The following is a 21,847-nucleotide window of genomic DNA, read 5'->3' on the forward strand; positions in this document are numbered from 1 at the left end:
AAATAACAGTTATTATAAATGGAAGGTTTTTAAAACACATTATTACTTGGAAAATAAAATTTTGGCAGAACTAAATTCTAATGCCTTCCCCATTTCTCCTTTCTATTCATTTTTTTCTGAATTAAAAAACAGAATACTTTTCATGGTATATGGAATTGAAAAGTCTGGGATTACTAGCCAAAAGGATTTAATAAGCATGTACTATAGCATAGGTAGGAGAAATTATATTGACTAGATTATTAGACCCCTCCCCAGCTCTATCAGGACTGGCTGTGTGACATTAAAGTTTTTTGTCTCTCTGATCCTCTATTTCCTCATCCATAATGCCCATTAAAGTATCCATTTCATAGAAATATGAAAAATTAAATGAGACGATATATTTAAAATATACTGACCTATAATAGCCACATGTGTATTTAGTTAACGTAACTATTAACTTTGTATTTAGTTAAATAGTGATATATGGTGGGAGAGAGAAGGAGGATTAGTGGGAGTAGATCATATTAATGCACAGAAGTATTTTATCCATTTAGGTTGAGAACTGCTGACAGATGGTGATAATAAAAAGCATTTAGGTCAGTTTTGTTATTGTTTGTAAATTCTCTGCCGACCATTTACCCCCTTCTTGCCTTCACCAGCATATACCACAGCAAAAAAAACCCCATTTTCCACATTCACTCACTATTAACAAAGTATTAGGCATAGTATGTGGCAAGGACTCAGCAGGTAGTATTAGAATGAGGTCATCATGGATTCTTAAATAAACAAATGGTGATTATTTAGAAAATTAAAATATTCACTTGACCTTTTTTGAATTTATGTACGGGGAGTTTCTTAAGTTGATCTTTACGAAGTCTGTTTCTTCTAGCTCTATGTCTGTCCTGGACGAATTTTGTGATCTAAAGATAAAGAAAAAAAAGAAATCAGACATTAAACATGCAAATGGAAAACAGCCATTACAATAATAGACATGTTTCTGGATAGCTGCTGCAAATCAATTCAATTTACTTAAGCCCTAATTGCAATATCATTAATTGAAGCACTAATTACATAAGTAGTTTACCTCAAATTATCCTTTGAGTTTTTAATCATTCACCGAAGTTATCTTTATCTACTCTAATAGAAACATTATAAATAACATAGAACTATTTGTTTGCAAATATAAATGATAGACCACAAGTTACAAAGACTCCACTGGATCAAGAAGGCAGAGTTGAATTCCTATAAGTTACAAACTAATAAAATTTTCAAACATACATTTATTAGTCACTGCACTTTCAGTTGTAGCAGCAAACTGAATAGAAGTATTATAGAACACCTGTACTATGAATACTCAGGAATGCTGGATAAAATATACAAAATATTTTCAAATATAAGTGACTGTGCTTGCAAGAATGCAAAGGAAGTCTACAGGACAGAGCCAAATACCAAAAGTGACATCCATAAAAAGAAAATTGTGATAAGTTTGACTGTGTCAATAAGGACTTCTATCCTCAAAACACACTTAAAAAATAAAAGACAAACCACAGAATGAGAAAAAATACTTGCAAATTCCATATTTGATAAGAGATTTGTATGAGAATTTATGAAGAACTCAAAAACAATAATAAAAAACAACCAACCCAACAGAAAACAAATGGACAAAATATTTGAATAAACAGTTTACCAAGAAGACAAATGCATGGCAAATAAGCACTGGAAGAGATACTCAACATAATTAGTCAAGGAGAAATGTCAATTCAAATCACAAATGCCACTATACACCTATGAGAACGACTAAAATTAAAAAGACGAACTATATCAAGTGTTGGCAACGAAGTGGAGGAACTGTCATCATGATACACTACTGTTATAACCACTTTGGAATGCTGATGGTTTTTATAACTTTAAACACACATTTACCATACGACTCAATCACCCCACTTCTACTTATATGTACCCAATAGAAATGAAAGTATGAATCAATATAACAACCTGTACACAAATGTCTATGTCATTGTAATATCCAAAAACCAGAAACAACCCTAATGCCTATAAAAAGGTAAATGGATAAACAAAACTGTGATTTATTTATACAATCAAACAGAACTGGGTTAAAAAAAAAAAAGTCAATATACCCAATATATGAATCTCAAAATATCCTGAGAGAAAGAAGACAGACACAGAAGAGTACATAATATATAATTCTATGTGTATAAAGCTGAAAAAAATGCAAACTAATCTATAGTGACCAAAAGCTGATCTGTGCCTAGGGATGGGGCTGGGAAAAGGATGAGGACATGAAGGAGTGAGAGGAAGTGCTGGAGAGGATGTGGAGAAAGGAGAACCCTCTTAAACTCTTGGTGGAAATGCAAACTGGTGCAGCCACTCTGGAAATCAGTAGGGAGGTTCCCAAAAAAGTTAAAAACAGAGGTACCCTATGATCCAGCATTGGCACTACTAGGTTTTTATCCATAGGATAGGATTTTATCCATAGGATACAAACATAATGATATGAAGGGAACCTGCACCCCAATGTCCACAATAGCCAAAATAAGGAAAGAGCCCAGATGTCTATCAACAGATGATTGGATAAAGAAGATGGAATATATATGTGTATACACACACACACACACACACACACAGACCTCAATATTACTCTGCCATCAAAAAGAATAAAATCTTGTCATTGGCAACAACACAGATGAAACTAGAAGGTATTATGCTAAGTGAAATAAGTCAGTCAGAGAAAGACAAATACCATATGATTTCACACATACATGGAATTTAAGAAACAAAACAGATGAACATAGGAGTAGTGAAGAAAAAATAAAATAAGATGGAAAATTCAGAGTGAGGCAAACCATAAGAGATGCTGTACTCTTGGAAACAAAATGTGGGTGGATGGAGGGGAGAAGGGAAATGGAAGGGATAGTTGGGTGATGGGCATTAAGGAGGGCATTTGTAATGAGCACCAGCTGTTATACGCAACTGATGAATCACCAAATTCTACCTCTGAAACTAATGAAAAAAATAAAAAGCAGAAATTCAGGAGATAGAGAAAAAAAAAAAAAGGATGAAAGTGAAGACTTTAGAATGTAACTTCTACCAGAATCTAGGCTACTTTACACAAGGCATTTTTACCTATTTGGTTCACTGATGAATCTTTGCACCCCAAAGCAGTGCATCATAGATGCAAAATACTTGTTGAATGAAAGGAATAAGAGAAAATACTCAAGGTCTACTTCTTTGAAAGACAAAACAGGTAAACTTCTGATAACACTGTGAAAGGCATGGACAAATATGAATAAAGAGAACTCATTTCACATATAGTGTAAATTCTCTTTAAAAAACAGAAACTCTCTTTAAATTGTTATGTGAGTGGCACTTGATTCCAGACAAGGCACTTGAAAACAGATAAAATAGACAATTTCTTAAAAATATAATTTAGGGGGTACCTGGGTGGCTCGGTCAGATAAGCATCTGACTCTTGATTTCAGCTCAGGTCATGATCTCAGGGCTGTGAGATCGAGCCCTGCATCAAGCTCCACACTGGGCGTGGTAGTAGAAAAAGACAACCATCTATCTGAATGTCCAGATGACTATGAGAAAAGTCAACAGACCTAGATTATTTTGTAAACAACCTTCACCAAAAACTGATATATAATCCCAACTCTATCAAAAACTATTTTAGGAAACAGAAAATAAGGGTTATTAGTATTATGGGTCTAGTTACTTATTTGTAACTGCTTTTAAGTGGACCCATGCTGTTCAAACCCATGTTGCACAAGGATCAACTGTATGGTAAAATAATACTAAACTTACTATCTTAACCATTTTTAAGTTACAGTTCTGTGGCATTAAGTACATTCACATTACTGTGCTACCATCACTGCCATATATTCATAAAACTCTTTTCATCTTGCAAAACTGAAACCCTGTACTCATTAAACAGTAATTCCCTACCCTACCCTCCCTATAGCCCGTGGCAACTACCATTCTACTTTCTGTCTCTGAATCTGACTACTCTAGGTATCCCATATAAATAAAATTGTACAGTACTGGTTCTTTCATGACTAGCTTTTTTCAAGTGAGCATGTCTTTAAGGTTCGTCCACATTGTACATGTATTAGAATTCTCTTCCTTTTTGAAGCTAACATTCCATTGTATGTCTATACCACATTTTGTTTATCTGAAAACCCATTTTGTTCATGCACTGATGGACAATTTGGTTGCTTCCACCTTTGGGTATTGGAAATAATGCTATTATGAACAAAGGTGTACAAATATCTGTCCAACTCTGTCTTCAAATCTTTTGGTTACATACCCAAAGTGGAATTGCTGGATATGATAATTTGTTTAATTTTTTGAGGACTTGTCATACTTTTTTCTATAGCACCCGCTCCATGTGCTAATGGATTGTCCAGTTTGATGTGAAGACTATTCTAGGAGTGCCTAGGTGGCTCAGTAAGTTAACATCCAACTCTTGATTTCGGCTCAGGTTATGATCTCAGGGTTGTGAGACTGAGCCCTGCTGGGTATAGAATTGGCTTAAGGGTCTCTCCCTCTCCCCCTCCTCTCTCAATCCTATCTCCCTCCCTCCCTAAAAAACCAAAATGAAATAATTCCATTAAAAATAAAAAAGATTATTCTGGTCCCATAATACTAAAACTTTCCCTTACCCAGACATTCAGAATGCTAATATTTTATTTTGGATTTTTGCATCTATGTAAAAGTGTAGAACTAAATGGTCCATATTAGAAATCAGAGTAATCCAAAATGTAAAGACAAAATTTATACATGATAATCAAATACAAGGATTTTAAAATTTACAAAATAATTTAATCCCACATAGAGTAAAAGAGAAAAAAAACAATGATCATTACAACAGGTAAAAGATATATAATTCAGCACCCATTCATCATTAAATAAGGAAAAAGAAAATTTTTATTTCTAATCCTTATACAGTCTTTTTTTCTCAGTTTACCAGAAAGGACAGCATAATGTTAAATAGGAGGTTCAACAATAAGTAGCATTTTTTTGTTGTTTCTGCTTTCAAGAAGTCTTCTAATAAATTAACCATTTAATGATATTCATTTTTAGTTTTTAGTCAATAATCTTTATTGATTTAAGGGTATTTACATCTACTCATACTCTGCCAAGGGCATTTTTTGGTTATTCTTTCTATTCTATTTTCTACACTAAAAACCTAAGGGACTCAATAAGTTCAAATTACCAGAGTAGAATTCAGCAAGTTTGTAGATACAAGATTAATATATAAAAATGATGTCCAGTGTCTAAATCTTGGTTTCTAAATATAACTCTTCAATAAAAGAAACCAGGGTTCCTTGGAGAAATGTCTAATTTTAGGGGTGGAGCAAGAAAATATAAGATGAATCTGAAGCTTCTTACTGTACCAGATACAAAAGAAGTGCTTAGAAAAACTAAAGGATGGATCAAATGAAAGGGACACATGACCTAGCTTGACAGAGCTTTCCACGGCCAAAGGTCAAAATTTGAACATAAATAAAATGGCACTGGATTATAAACCAAGGTATAAAATAAATATACAGGAGTACACATTAATATAAATAAATGATTGAATAAATAAATAAATGCCAAGAAGAGATAGATACATCTTTTTCACAAAAGAATTCCAAATAATATATATAAGACTATCAGAGAACAGAGGAGCCTGGGAATACATACTAACTAAATAAAATAGTTTTTATTTGGAATCCTGGAACAGGATTTTTGTTTTGGATCCTGGAACAGAAAGACAACATTAATGGAAAAACTGATGAAATCTATACAAAGTCTGGAGTTCAATTACTAATAATGTACCAATGTTAGTTTCTTAGTTTAAACAAATGGACCACGATAATGTAAAGTGGGGAAACTAGATGAGGAAATGTACAAGAACACTTTTTTTTGAAATTTTTTTGTAAATCTTAACATTATTCAAAAATCAAAAGTTTGCTTTGAAAAAATCCATAATGTTCTTATATCCTAATAACACCACTTCCACTTACAAAATGCAATTTCAAAAGTCTAACTAAAGGGGTGCTTATGTAGCTCAATCAGTTAAGCATCTGCCTTCGGCCCAGGTCATGATCCCGGGTCCAAGGATGGAGTCCCACATTGGGTTCCCTGCTCCATGGGGAGTCTGCTTCTCCCTCTACGCCTCCCACCTGCATGTGCTAATAAATAAATACAATCTTTAAAAAAAAATGTCTAACAAAAGACGTGCAAAATGTTTACAGAAAAAAATTATTAAACAAATGAATATAGAAGATCTAAATAAATGAAAAGAAATCCACAGCATCACAGAAAGATTGAACATTCCAAAATGGCATTTAATCTCTAACCTGTAATGTTCATATAATAATAAACTGATTGAATGTTATTATAAATATTCTTTATAAAAAATAAAGTGAGACTCCTGGGATTGTTTTTTATGGAGGCAATTCTATTTTTTAAATTTTTTAAAAAAATTTTTTAGAAGATTTATTAAGTTGAGAGAGAGAACACAAGAAGGGGGAGAAGCAGGCTCCCCACTGAGCAGGGAGTCCGACAGTGGGCTCGATCCCAGGACCCTGGGATCATGACCTGAGTTGAAGGCAGACGTTTAACTAACTGAGCCACCCAGGGTGCCCCTGCAATTCTCTTTTAGTATCTATCTTAATACAGAGGTCTTCTCTTCTCTGCTTCTGCCTTCAATTTGTTTTTATATCACAAATCATATAGTTTTTAGAAACTTCCACTTTAAACACTGAGAGACTGAGGGTGACAAAGGCAAATAATATCTTAGCATTATTATGAAAATAATTCTGACTTCAAAGTCCCATTAAAAGTCCCGGGACCATACTGTAGTAACCATGTTATAGATAATGTGTCATCACCTTTAACCTCAGCACTCATAGTATTCTTTACATTTTGATATGAAAACTTTCAAATCAGAGAAGAATTGAAGAAATTTTAGAATATCCATATACCCATCACCTAGATTCCATAATTAACATTGTACTACACTTTTAATCACCTTTCCATCCCTCTATTTACCCATCAAAACACCTCTTTTTTTAAAAAATGCTTTTTTAGATTTTATTTATTTATTTGACAGAGAGAGAGAGAGTGGCAAGCAGAGTCAGAGGGAGAAGCCCTCTGCTGAGCAGGGCTCGATCCCAGAACTCTGATATCATGACCTGAGCCAAAGGCAGCCGCTTAACCAACTGAGTCACCCAGGTGCCCCAAAAACACCTCTTTCTCTCATTGTTTTTATAATGCATTTCAAAGTAAGTTGCAGATCATCAATATATGTCTCCCCAAATACTTTAGCATATGTATCATTAGTTAGAGCTTAGTATTTCTTTTACAGTATTTTTTTCCTTAGGTAAAATTTATATACAAAGACATGCAAAAAATTTAAGTGTACAGACGTTTGTGCAACCTTTGTCAAGATACAGAATATGACTTACCCCCTCAAAAGTTCCCTCATACCCTTCTCAGTAAATTCCTCACTCCCTCTTCCTAGCACCCCTAGAAGTAATCACTGTTAGGATTTTTCTACCCAGATTATCTTCACCTTTTCTAGACCCAATCATATAAATGGACTCATACAATATGTACCCCTTTATGTAAGTCTGCTCTCACTCAATACAATGTTTTTTTTGTTTTTTTTTTTAAGATTTTATTTATTTGTCAGAGAGAGAGCAAGCGAGAGCGAGCACAGGCAGACAGAGTAGCAGGCAGAGTCAGAGGGAGAAGCAGGCTCCCAATACAATGTTTTTTAGAACCATCCATATTATTTTTAAAAATATATTTAACATTAATTTACCTACCATGAAAATGACTATCAAGATGAGACAGATGCCCACTATGATCAGGAAGGGGATTAGATAGTATTCCAGAGGAAGACTAAATTCTGGAACTAAGATAATGTGGCCCCTAGAAGAAAACAAAAATTAGTAATTGAGAAATAGTAAGAGTTACCAAATTACAATGTTAATTAAAAACAAAAGTATTGCTTAAAAGGCATTTAGATATTAAAATTCAATCCACTAAACACATCTTATCTTCTAATATATCATTTCCAATAATTTAAGAGATACATTCTCCATCTTTGTTTCTTCTACATATTTACCAAAATAACTTGCTTACATAATTAAGGAAGCTTTTAGACTGGGTACAGGAAATCAGCCAATAATAATTACTGTGTCCATCCCAGAAACATGTTATTCACTGAATTTAGGAACCTGGGCAAAATTCTGCATATTTTATGGGCAAAATCAGCAATTTAAACAATGGTAGTACCTTGGGTATCTTGTCAACAAAACCCCTCATCCCAGTCAAATTATTATTCATCAGCTCCTCCTATGGTAAAGCTCTGAAGCTACTATTATCAAAAATATCCTCCCTCTTCCCTATGCTTTACATGAACTTCTTATACCAGGTACAATGGACATAGCCCCTGTACTCTACATTAATCTGTGAGATATGGAATAAAAAACTGATAAGGGAATTAAAAGGAGTTGTAGCCTCCTCCCTACTCTGTACCCTTCCCATTGCTTGCCTGGAAAAAGCTTAGAAAAAAAAAAGTGTATGTTATCGGAAAGGGATGGAGTAAGGCTACCTGCCTTAATCCCCTTTGTTATTAACCATGTTATTGCTTATGGTGGAATTACAATAACAGAAATTGACTCATAAAATGAAACTATGATCAGAACAGGCACACTACTGGGGTGCCTGGATATGTTAGTCAGTTAAGTGTCTGCCTTTGGCTCAGGTCATGATCCTGGAATCCTAGGAATGAGCCCCGCATGGGGCTCCCTTGCTCAGTGAGGAGTCTGCTTCTCCCACTGCCTCTGATCCTGCTTATGTTTGCTCTCAGATAAAATCTTTAAAAAAAAAAAAAAGGCACACTATTTTTGTTGTGTGAGCAAATTTTACATGGCTGCCAAATCCTGCATTAGAAAATCTATTCAGTCTAGGGAAACTCTTGTATAATGGTGATAGGACTGCTTTCTCCATTGTACTCAGGTGCTACTCCACTAGTATGGTGCTAGTAACACTACATTGTAACCCACTTCTAGGTGATTTTTAGGCAGTGAAGCCTGCTACTTTGTAACACAAGGGTTAAATGCAAAACAAAAATTCTCAATAAAAGGGAAATAAAAACGGGCCAACTCCTTCCCGACATAGAGATGCTTAGAACACCATAGTACTTAAGAAAAATAACGTGAAATTAAATAAAGCAATTTTTAAGTCTTCTTGCCATTATTTATTATATTCATATGCAGGGAGCTCTATCAAGCTTTACCAAATACAAAAAAAAAAGATAATATAAGGAATTTCCCAATAATTTAAATATTTTCCAAAAAATGCTAAGAACACTAAAGTAAAAGGAGATTTTTATTTCAATAGCTTTGAGCAGAATAGGGGATGACAAAAGATTTACATGTGTTTTTGTAGCTTTACATAAAATACTAAAAGGACTGATCTATCAGGGTGAAAAAAGAAAAGCAGCAGGCCTGGGCCACTGTAATGTATGCCATCTCTTCCAGCATGAGGTCAGGTCTGGAAGTAATGCCCCTATGCTTGACACAAATCTTCTGAAACCATATGAGCCAGTGCTGAGACAGTAACAGTGGTGCCACTTTTAAGTAGAAGAACTTTTCCATACGATGCTAGTCTTCTGCAACCTCCCTATCCTACTCCTACCAACCAGCTATAAATTAACATTGTCAGGGGTTAAAAGCCAGACTACTGCTTATCTATATTCAACTCATTATAGAATATAAGTATCTCAGCAATAGCAAACTTACATCTCTCATATGGGTTTTCTTCTTCTCCTTTTATGTTAACAGCTTTCTAATGTGGATGTGGCTTGAATGAGAAATAAACCCTGTCCTAGGAGATAAGCCAAAGGGTTGCTCAGAAATGAACAGAACTGCCAGGTGAGAAGGAGCTAAATGAACAAAGCAGGAAGACCCAGGGAACTAGAAATTTAAAAAAAAGATTTTATTTATTTATTTGACAGAGATCACAAGTAGGCAGAGAAGCAGGCAGAGATGGGGGCGCAGGCTCCCTGCTGAGCAGAGAGCCCAATGCAGAGCTCGATCCCAGGACCCTGAGATCATGACCTGAGCTGAAGGCAGAGACTTGAACCTACTGAGCCACCCAGGCACCCCAACATTAAAAAACTTTTGAACACTTCCTATATATGTGTAACCACAGAAATACAATCAATTCCAGAATTTTCTTGTGAGCAGAAAGATTCACAGACCTGGGTTCTAAATCTAGTGTTCCTTATGTCCTATTTTTTTTTAGAAGATTTTATTTATTTATTTGACAGAGAGAGAGAGAGAGAGAGCGTGCACAAGCAGGGGAAGGGGCAGAAAGAGAAGCATACTCCCCGCTGAGCAAGGAGCCCAATGTGGAATTCAATCCCAGGACCCTGGGATCATGACCTGAGCCGAAGGCAGATGCTTAACCAACTGAGCCACCCAGGCGCTCCAATAAAATTTAAAATTGCTACTTAAAAGGTTCAGATGGGAACAATGGACAAAGCAGATGATACTTAGAAGCTGGACTTCTGGGACGCCTGGGTGGCTCAGTTGGTTAAGTGGCTGCCTTCGGCTCAGGTCATGATCCCAGCATCCTGGGATCGAGTCCCATATCGGGCTCCTTGCTCAGCGGGGAGCCTGCCTCTCCCTCTGCCTCTGCTGCCACTCTGCCTGCCTGTGCGCTTGCTCTCTCTCTCTCTCTCTCTCTCTCTCTGGCAAATAAAGAAATAAAATCTTTAAAAAAAAAAAGAAAAGCTGGACTTCTCTGAATATGCACTGTGTTTTGCTGATTTTAATTTTATACAAAATCATAAAAGTCACAATGAGGGTAAAAAAGCAATCCCTAAAATCTAAAAGCAACATGAATCAAATAGGCCTGTGCTTCCAGTTGACAGCATCAGCACACAGAATTATTTCATATGTCTTTAAAACATGGTAATTTGGTTTTAGATCCTTATTATGACATACCTTAAACAAAGAAAGAACTATTTTTTCACAAATGCCAGTAGTGTTGGTATTGTTCTGTTATATATGTATTGTGCAATTAAAAAAGAAAACAATTACTTTGGTGTCTTTGAGCACAGAAAAATAAAATACAGGCGTAAAATTAATGAAGTAGAGCAAAACACCTTCAGTCCTGAATTTAGGTTAGAACCAACAGCATGCGCTCATGATTTTTTGTATCTTTAAAACATACTATTTTACCTGGAAACCTTACCTTGTATAATAAAAACAAAAAGCACATATATGTCTTAGATTTATCCACTGAAAAAACGTAGAAATAATGACAAACCAAGGAGCAATGATCACCTCTCAGTCTCTAAATACCATATTAAATTAAAAGGAAACAGAGGCTCCTTGAAAAAAACGGCAGGTTCCAAGTCAGGGGTAGGAAAAGAACAAAATGGGTCTGGAACATCTTGTCATACAGAAAATAAAGAGCAGTCAAAAGCTCCAGATTTACATTAAAAGACATTTGGATTAAACTTGGAAGTCTGAAATTGGAAAATGTGAACATCAATAAAGAGAATAACTGCAATGGGCTGAAGCATATTCAGGGAGTTTTAACTCATGAATTCATATTGAATACACATATAAATCATCTTTGGAAGATGCTAGTGAACGAAATCACTTTGAAAAACAGTAAATGAAGGGCAGGAATTGTTTATACCAGGTTTTGGTTTTTTTAAATAACTATTTATTTATTTCACAGTGGGAACAAGTGCACAAGCGAGGGGCAGATGAAGGGAGAGAGAGAGAATCCCAAGCAGACTCCCCACTGAGCCTGGAGTCCAAGGCCCAGTTTGATCCCAGGACCATGAGATTGTGACCAGAGCCGAAATCAAGCGTTAGACACTTAATTGACTGACCCACCCAGACACCCCCCTCCTTTCTTAAGATTTTATTTTTAAATAATCTCTACATCCAACATGGGGCTCAAACTGACTACCCTGAGATCAAGAGTCACATGTTCCACCAACTAAGCCAGCCTGGCACCCCATCCTAGCTTCATTAGATTGTGTACCAAGGTACTGAAAGAATCGATAAAGGTGCAAGTTCTCTTTACAGAAGCATTTTAACTAATAAATGAAGAAGGAATTATAAAATTAGACTACTTGCAAATCCTAAAAGAACTCAATGGATCTAGGAAATTATCATCAATGATTGTAATCATGCACAGAAGAAATATTACAATAGTCTTAAAATCATAATGACTTAAAAGAGAATTTAGCACAGTAGAGCTCATTTTTAAACATAACCTTGGTTACAACTAATATAGTTCTATCCTAATATAAGGAATATTAAGCTACATGATTGTTTTTTATATCCATTACTTACCCTTTTTCATATGTAAATTCATCTTTCAGGGAATTGGCCGATGATTCCCCAATAAAGACAGATGGAATGTCAATTTTCTTTAGCACATCAACTGTATAAAATAATAATAAAATTATTCTTAAAATCCCATACTCCGTTTACAATCAACTTTACTTTCTTCATAACAGCAGCAAATGCAACTGGTAACAATTACAATCAATTCGAATCGGTTGATTTTCCTGATTGCAGAGTTATACCATTATCTCAATCACAGTGGTTGAGAAATCCTATTACATTTACAATAACAAAAGCTAACATTGTGCATACATACATTACCATACCATCTCAACAGTCCTATGAAGACTAGATATATTTTTAATATTTCCTTTTGATTTATTCCTCTATAGACATAATTAACTCTTAGAAAAGGAAGAGAAAGAAATTTAAGTTCCACACATAACTTAAATTAAAGGTGAAAAAGGTGAAAAAGCTTTTTTTTTACATACCCATTCCCAGGAGATGTATAAGCCGAAGAATGTAAGAAAAGACCACTTTATACAAGTCTCAAAAATGATACCATATACCTACGGCTTTCCAGACTGACAGGCTGACAGAAGTTGAGAAAGGGCAAAGAGGAAAGCCAGGTAAATTTCTACTTCCTCCTAAGCCTGGAGTTCATGGTAAAGCTCTGTTTTGTCTGGTGTCTTAAGACAATGAACTCTTGTGACTACTTGTAAAACCAAAGTCAAATGTCAACAAAAGAGAAGTTTGTAAAAATTACCCATTACTCAGGAAGATCCTCTAAAATTTACAATAGAAAAAGCAGTCTTATTTTTGGCTGTGAGTTAATTTAACAAATTTGGCTTTAGAGAAAGTCCATTTACTTTCATTACATTTTTCACAATAACTTTGTTCTCCAAAAAACACAAATTTGAAAAAGGTGGTGGTGGGGGGGATACAAGAAGAAAACCAAACACAACCATTATCCTTCCCACCCAAAGAGAAAGGTTTTATTTGAAGTAATAAACAGTTCTAGGAGTTTCCACACATACAGTTATGTAACCACCACCACCACAATCAAGACACAGAATGTTCTATTACCCCCCAAATTCCCTTATACCCCCCTTTATTTTCAACCTCTCTCCTCCAACCTAAGCTACTGCAGATATGTTTTCTTTAATCTTTATAAAAATAAGTTTCTTTAAAAAATATTAGCAGGCCTCACTTTATAATTTTTTCAAAGATTTTATTTATGTGAGAGAGGAATTTAGCATGAGCACAGGGCACGGGCGGCAGAGGGAAAAGGAGAAGCAGATCCCTGACCTCCCCGCCCCCCCACTCGCCGCCAGCAGGGAGCCAATGCAGCTTGATCTCAGGACCCTGAGATCACAATTTAAGCCAAAGGCAGACACTTAACAGACTGAGCCACCCAGGCGCCCCATTAAAAACAAGTTTTAAAGTTATAAAATCCTGGTAGAGTATATTTTTTTTACTTCTAGATTTTTTTTTAATGTAAATATAATTATTCATTTCTGCTCATTCTCTCGCTTCCTCCCACTCTTCCCATCCCTACCCCTCTTTCACATATACACATCCCATATAAGCCCCAGGAAGGCAAGATCCAAAATGGTTGGTAAAGGAATATTTAATCGCTATATTTATATCAGTGGGATCAATAAAAATGTTGTATTTTTATATCAGTGGGACCATATAATAATGGAAAAATGTATAGGCTTTTTCCACTGAATGATACAACTCAGATATTCTGTCATGTCAATAATTATTGGAAGTAACAGAACTTCTTCGAGTTATGATATCTAAAGAGATGTAAAAAGCTCCTTACTTCAGTCAGAAGAAGGGGTAAAATGTATACAAATATGAAAAGTCATCTTGGAGACTTTGCAATATTATTTATATACTGAACCAAACATCTTTTAGTTCACAAAATAATTTAAAAAACACTAAATTTTAATTCTTATCCACAAAACTCTGTGAAATATACACTGCCAATAGTACTGTCATGATATCATAGACAAAATACAATTTAGATGGCCAACCCCAACGTCTCCAGATTCATATATCCAGCTGCCTGTTCAATATCTCCACTTGCCTGCCTAATAGAGGTTTTAAATCTAATGTTTCTCAAATGGAACTCTCACTGGCTCTTTCCTCAAAATCAGCTCTACTCCTTGTCTTTCTCCTCGGTAAACAGCATTCTGTATTCACTTAGTTTCGTGGGCTGTACACCTTGGAATCATTCTTGACTCCTCAATTTCTTTATTTCTTCTATCAAATCCTATCAACTTCAAACAGAGCCGTAATTCTATCACTTATCATAGCCACTGTTAATACTCCAGATCACCATCACCTCTGGCCTGGCTATTGCAGGAACATTCTGACTTGTCTCTTTGTTGGCACTCCTGCCCACCTTCCACCTTCAATCTATTCTCCAAAGAACAGCCAAAGTGATCCTTTTAAAATAAAAGATCACCTTACATCTCTGTTTAAAAGCTACACATAACAAATTCCAAAGTCCTATAAATACACAACACGATCCTGCCGCTAGTGCCTTCCCTAACCTCATTCTCTCCACTCTCTCTGCATATACTTCAGCCACTGTGGCTTTCTGTCATACCTTGAAAACACCAAATATACTTTATCTTTGAGCCTTTGTATTTGCTTGCTGTTCCCTTTCCTTGGAACATTGCTCCAGAAATCTGCATGGCTCAGTCTCTTGCTGTAGACCTATGTTAAAATGTCAAAGCCTCAGAGAAGCCTCCTCTGACCACTCTATCTAAAATGGCCAGCCTCCTCTCGTCCCTGCCACCCTATATCCCTTCAGCCTAACATGGATTTTTCTTTCTTTCTTTCCTTTTTTTTTTTTTGAAGATTTTATTTATTTATTAGAGAGAGAACAAAAGAGAGGGAGCACAAGAGAGGGAAGGGTCAGAGGGAGAAGCAAACTCCCCGCTGAGCAGGAAGCCTGATGCAGAACTGGATCCCGAGACCCCAGGATCATGACCTGAGCCAAAGGCAGTTGCTTAACCAAATGAGCCACCCAGGTGCCCTGACATAATTTTTTTTTTCATAATTTTCTTTATAGCACTTATCACTACTTGACATATAGCATATCTCTTTGATTGTGTGTTCCTCTCTCCCACCCTAGAATGTAATAATAGCAGTAATAATAGCCATAAATGATTATTAATACTATTATAAAATATCTAATAATTATATTATCATGTATTTATTATGTAATGACTAAGAAACCACTAAGAAACAGTCTTCTAGAGGTTTTCTATGTCTGAATTCATTCAATCCTCAATAACAACCCAATGAGTTAAGTACTATTATCATCCCCATTTTACATATCAGAAAGGTGAGGCCTACCGAGATGTAACAGAGATGTAAGAAAATATTCCCAAGGTCACACAGCTAGCAGGTGATCCAGCTGCAATTAAAACCCTAGCAGGCAGTACCCAGAAGCCACAATAACTGCTGCGTTCTGCTATTTCACTGAAAGATACGAGAACAGAGCCTTAAAGTATATCATTACCTGCTGTAGTCATGGTGGCTAAAATAGTACCTGATGAAGAGTAGGCTGTCAAAAAAAATATTTGTCCAAGGAAGACAGCAAGGAAAAAAAGAGAAGAAACAAACCCAGACATATTGATAACCTGCCCTGATTATACAATTGGGAATTTGCACAGCCTAGATTCAAACTTGAGGCTTCGCTTCCTAATCTAAGCTCTTGCAACTCTGTCATGGCATGGGTTTTCTCACATATCCTCTCTCACAGGATCTTCACAACCTTGTCAGGTCAAATAAAAATAAAAATGATACACACCTTTACAGATGAAAGTAAAGGGCTTAAAAGGTTAAGTAACTCTCCCAAAATTCATATATTAACTAACCTAGAAGAATAAACCCACATTTCCTGGTTCTGAAGTTGGTGTTTTCTCTATCACATTCTGCTGCCTCCTGAAGATGACAGATATTACTGGCTCACTGAGTTAACCCATCCTATGTCCTAGCTGAAATAAAAACAAATTCCTTGTGTGAAATGTTGGCAGCAAGGGGCTTTTAAAACTTCCTTTTGTTTCCAGATACTACAATGTTTGTTTCTAGAATACACGCAATATTCTTGGTGGTTATAGACTAAGCCTTAAAAAGGGAATAGATACATGCCTCTTTTAATGAATCCATGCTTTCCTTTCTTCTTTCAATTAACAGCAATGTTGCAAATAGTAAAGATCTTTACAACATTTGTTTTTGAATATAAGAAATGTCCCAAACACAGATACACAGGGATAGAGCAGAATGTCACAGAAATAATCCAAGCAATAAAGAACCAAAATTCTGAGCAATCTTTGAAATGTAATAGCTCAACTGGAACATTTCCATGGCAACAACAGGATTACATGGTTGTGTGCTACTTTTAACATTTAACACATTTTCCTTAGGAACTGTCATGATTACCACAAAAAGGTTTCATGGTATTACAAAGACAAAATAGGTGTTAGAGGGAACAGGCACTTCCTGCTTGCAAAATTTTTATTGAAAACATATAAAGAGAGTAAATAGTTTATAAATATGAATCTGTTTAACTCAAAACACCTGAGATCTTGAAGCCTGCTAAACACTGGGCTCAGGACTTCAGCAAAACACACAAGGAGTAAGTAACTTGCTTAAAGTTATACAGCTGATACAAGTGAGAGTGTCAATTTAAATTCACACCCTTTCTTGAGTAGTTATGCTTTCCATTTTGCTAGTAATGTATACAGGTAACAAAAGTTACTGACCTGGCATATATAGATATATATTTTAAGAGAGATAGCTGAAGGGGAAGAAGATCATGTCAAATCTGCAGTACCAAAAGAACTAGTTTATTTGGTAAGTCAAGTACCTTCATCAATTCCTCTACTTCCCAGCAGTGATGGTCAAACTTTTTGTGAAATGCTAGATCCTCCCAAGGGTACCTCATGCATTTTAATGATTTAGTCAGCTAGAATGTTAAATAATAATTTAAAATATATATGGAAATTAATGAAGGAACTTATTACCAAATTTTACTTTTTTTTTTTTTTTAAGATTTTATTTATTTATTTGCAGAGAGAGAGAGAGATTGCAAGTAGGGAGAGAGGCAGGCAGAGAGAGAGGAAAACAGGTTCCCCACCGAGCAGAGAGCCCAATGTGGGGCTCGATCCCAGGACCCTGAGATCATGACCTGAGCTGAAGGCAGAGCCTTAACCCACTGAGCCACCCAGGCATCCCACCAAATTTTACTTTTTATAAGTTATAATTTTACCTCAGATTCTAAGGGTAAGAAGAAAAGGGTTCTACTCAAACAATAACAACAACAACAAACAGCGTCTTAAGTTATAAAAAATTTAGTTAAGGACTCCAAAATCTTTCCTATTGAGGATCTAATTATTTAAAGTCTTAAATATATTCCAATGTAGGATACCAGTCCATAGCTTTATGTCTGCTTTTTGCTCCAAGCTCTTTCTTGCATACGAGACTCAATGGCACTTAGTAGCCAGAGGTATTATGGTTAGGTGCTAGAAGAAAAACAAAAATAAAATACTTAATCATGGATGCTGGCAGTGTGCTTTGGGGTCTGAACCCAATTTTCAATGGATATGTGGGGGATATCCGCCACACCATGGAACAACTCAACTCAATTGTGTCATTATCTACTTAGAGATAGCATCAGATTCTACAGGTTAAAAGTTTAGTCTCATAAAACTGCCCTCAATTCTTCAGACACCAGTTTTAAGTGCAGGTTATCACATATGCTTTCGATTCACTGGCTATAGGTTAGAGGTTCCATTGACAGCCCCCTCCTTGGGTTCAATTAATTAGTAAAGTAGCTCACAGAACTCAGAGAAACAATCTACTTACCAGATTATCAGTTTATTATGAAAGAATAGAACTCAGGAACAGCCAGATGGAAGAGATGCATAGGGCAAAGTACGTGAAGGGATGTAGAGATTCCATGCCATTTCCAGGCACAGAATTCTCCCCAAATCTCAATGTGTTCACCAATCTAGCAGCTCTTTGAACCCTGTCCTTTTGGGTTTTTATGGAGGCTCCATTACACAATAAACCACTGGCCACTGGAGATCTAGTCAACTTCCTGTCCTCTATCTCTCCACAGATTGGGGGCTGGGGGAGACTGAGAGCTCCAACCCTCTCATCACAGGGTTGGTTCTCCTGGCAGCCAGCCCTTATCCTTTGATGGAGTCCCAAAGTCACATCCTTAACATAACAAAAGATACCCTTTACCACTCTCACCAAATTAAGTGAAAGCATACAGCTTAAAAGTCACTGGTTAAAGCCAGTTATTTGGTTAAAATTGGCTCATTTTCCCTACAAGCTGGTATTTAGTAGAGAATAAGGGAAAACATTCTCATTTTGAATGAAAAGCTATAGGCATGTCAATGTATGTTAAGAAGCTAATAACCAACTGGTGTAAGAAAGCACAAGTATGTAGCTTTGAAATTCTATAAGAATACAGTAGCTACCTAGTGTAGATACATACCCTAACATTTAATATTGTAACTCTATAAAGAAATCACCAGAATTCTCCTATGGGATCCTTAACTCAGCATGTTTATCTCTATTTAAAGCTTTGATTTTTGCCAAAATATCAACACATCTTCTAAAATGAAACACAAAGTTAAAAGAAAACAAGACAACTAACTGTTCAGAAAAAAACAATTCTACTTCAGTATGAATAAAATTGTCACAAGAGGGTTAGGATGAGTTACCTTTCTAAAAGAAAAGAAATTTTGCTTTTTAAAAAGAAAATGAGAGTGGGGGGAAATCTTGTTAAGTTTTAGTTTCAAAAAGATCTGTCAAACAGGAGAGAAGAAAAGTGATACCTGTACTTACTGTCGTTGGATCCCATGCTAATGAGGTCATCAGAGTCAACATTGTGAACTATGGCTGCTTTGTATCCTGCTCTCTGTGCATTTAAAACCTGCAAGTCAGAAAACAATCACAATTATGAGGAAAAGACTGCTTTGTCATATAGTCCCTCAACTTCAACATAAACCAGCAAGTCTATACCATGTGTCTAGGACTAGATTACGTATGTATCTAAGAATAGATCTCAAATATGTTCTTGAAACATAACATATTTTATAATAATCAGTGACTTTGGATATTTTCTTGATTTCATTCATGGCATGAAGTGAATGAAAAACAAAGAAAGGATAGATACAAGCTAAAATACTAAAGAATCCAAAGCAATAAACCCACCTAGCTCTAACACATAGAGATTTGCTATGATCATGCTCAAGATTCATCAGCCCTTGGACATTCAAATATATGCTGCTTAGAGGGGAATAAACTTGGACAAATTACTTTTATTCATGTGGATTAATCAGAATAATTTTATCCTATCATTGAAAAAATAAATAAATAAAAACCCAGTCTGTAGTTGATGAGTGCCTCAAGGAATTAAAAGCACCTGTGAAACAGCCTCACAGAGCAGGCGCACATTAATATTCCTTATTCAAGAGTAAATGTATAAAACATGCACACAAATTAATAGCCCACATTATAACATTACAAACACAAGAAAGAAAATTAGGCAGAGGTTTTCTAAAAACTGATTAAAGTAGCATAAATAGTTCACCAACACAGGACCTACTGCTCTAATGTTAGGAATATGGCAAGAAAATTAACCAGCCAATAAAACTGTTAATAAGGTATGTTTAATAGTCCTGCAAGAAAATGTCAAAAATCAAGAAAGTTTGCCATTTTTTTTTGTTACACGTGCATTTTTAAGTATCCAGCTAAAATTGACAACCTGCTAGCTCCAAAACTTCTTCCACATAGATAGTACTGTTTCTTCAAGGGGTGGGAAAAAATACTCTTAAGAAGGATATTATAGATTCTAAATCTTATTTATTACTTATATATTAATCTATTATTTATTCATTCTACTACCATAGCAGAAGAGACTTCACTTAGCTTTTAGTTAAACAGATGTATACTTGCTTGGGGTTGCTATTAGTTTATTTGATGCTTTCATGACCATTTTAACTGCTCCCAAAAAGCTAACCCAGTAACTGAGGAGAAATGTTTAAGACATTCAAAAAACAAATGTTGCCAGAGATACAATTTAAGAAATATAAAATTTATATCAAAAGTTGTTTTCTGATAAAAAAAAAAAAAACAAGTTTAAGCTTTTTAAAGCCAGTGAATTCGGCTAAAAAAAAAAAAAATCATGTAATTTGAAATTACATGATTTAACTTGTTTCCCTGCAAAATACATATTTGTGATACAACACAATAGGACACACAGGAAGGTGGTCTCAGGAACCACAATAAAGAGTGGGAAAAAAAGTTCAATTCAACTAGTATTTGTGGAGTTTACATAATAAAATTATATAAGGTACTGTGCGGCACAGTGCAGAACTCAAAGGTGAATTAGAAACAATCCTTGCTCTGAAAGAGCTCTCATGGATTCTCATGGATATCCAAAGAGGTCAGGCACTTTCTTGCCTCTCTATTAGCTCAGGCTAGTATGTTGCTTGGAATAGGTTTTGTCTTCTGAATGTCTATCAGGCCTTCAAATTTCATTATCTTCATGAAGCCTGTCCTGTTTCATGCCCTGCTGTGCACCTTTTTTCAAGCACCCACATAACCGCTCCCTGCTTACAGCATTTATATCAATTTATTTTCATTTTTCTTAAAGATCTTATATTGTACCTTACACACACACACACACACACACACACAATCCCATTTCAAAAAAAACAAAACAAAACAAAAAAAAAAAACAACCTTCCATGGGGTCCTTAAAGCTCCTGTAGTTGTCTACGTGTGAGCTTTTCTGGTAGGAAGAGATAAAACCATCATTAATTTTACAAAAGGCTTTCTGAACCCCCAAATGTTAGTAACCACCAATATAAATTATTGGATTTACAACAATCTGCCAAGTGTGTAATTAAATCTAGCCATTAGATTCTTAAAACTGCATGAAGCAACTGAGGAGAAATGTTTCCTTCACACATCCAAAATGCAATTGGTTCCATAAATACAATATAATATTAGATCAATATCAAAAGCTGTTCTCTGCTAACAAAACAATAAAATCCCTCAAATAGAAAACTTAGAAAACCACTAAAATAGGCAGGGATTTTTGAATGTACAAGTGTGACTTCCCGAAATTAGAAACATGTTTTCAAAAATTTAACAAGAAGTCTTCCCTAAGGCTTTTGTTGTTTTTATTGATCTCCAAAATAAAGTATTAAAATTAAATCAAGAAAACATTAACATATGGACCCACAGACTTATGAATACAAACAAGGAAACTATATCCATGTTTATGAACTACAAAACGTGTGCATCAAGTCAAATTAAATTACATTTTTAACTAAGCAGCAGCTGGTATTTTTCAGAACACGAGGCACAAATAAAACCTAAATCAACTTAGTAAACATGTGCAAAGTTTCACATTCATAAAATGC

General features: G+C 35.4%; 1 protein-coding gene across 7 annotated transcripts in view; it reads right to left on the reverse strand.

Annotated features, from left to right (window-relative positions):
• The window catches only part of RNF13 (ring finger protein 13), a 204,884-nt gene that overhangs the window by 40,753 nt on the left and 142,284 nt on the right, over positions 1-21,847 (reverse strand). For 6 of the 7 annotated variants that reach the window (XM_059391746.1, XM_059391745.1, XM_059391747.1 and 3 more), the window contains 4 exons: positions 19,260-19,347; positions 12,384-12,474; positions 7,821-7,926; positions 806-899 (listed from right to left, as the gene is read on the reverse strand). In XM_059391746.1, the coding sequence (XP_059247729.1) occupies positions 806-899; positions 7,821-7,926; positions 12,384-12,474; positions 19,260-19,347 (379 nt within the window). Of the gene's footprint in view, positions 1-805; positions 900-7,820; positions 7,927-12,383; positions 12,475-19,249; positions 19,348-21,847 lie in introns of all 7 variants that reach the window. The other variant, XM_059391749.1, reaches the window with a different exon arrangement.

Source organism: Mustela nigripes, chromosome 2, assembly GCF_022355385.1.
Source record: "Mustela nigripes isolate SB6536 chromosome 2, MUSNIG.SB6536, whole genome shotgun sequence".
In the NCBI taxonomy this organism is placed as follows: Eukaryota; Metazoa; Chordata; class Mammalia; order Carnivora; family Mustelidae; genus Mustela; species Mustela nigripes.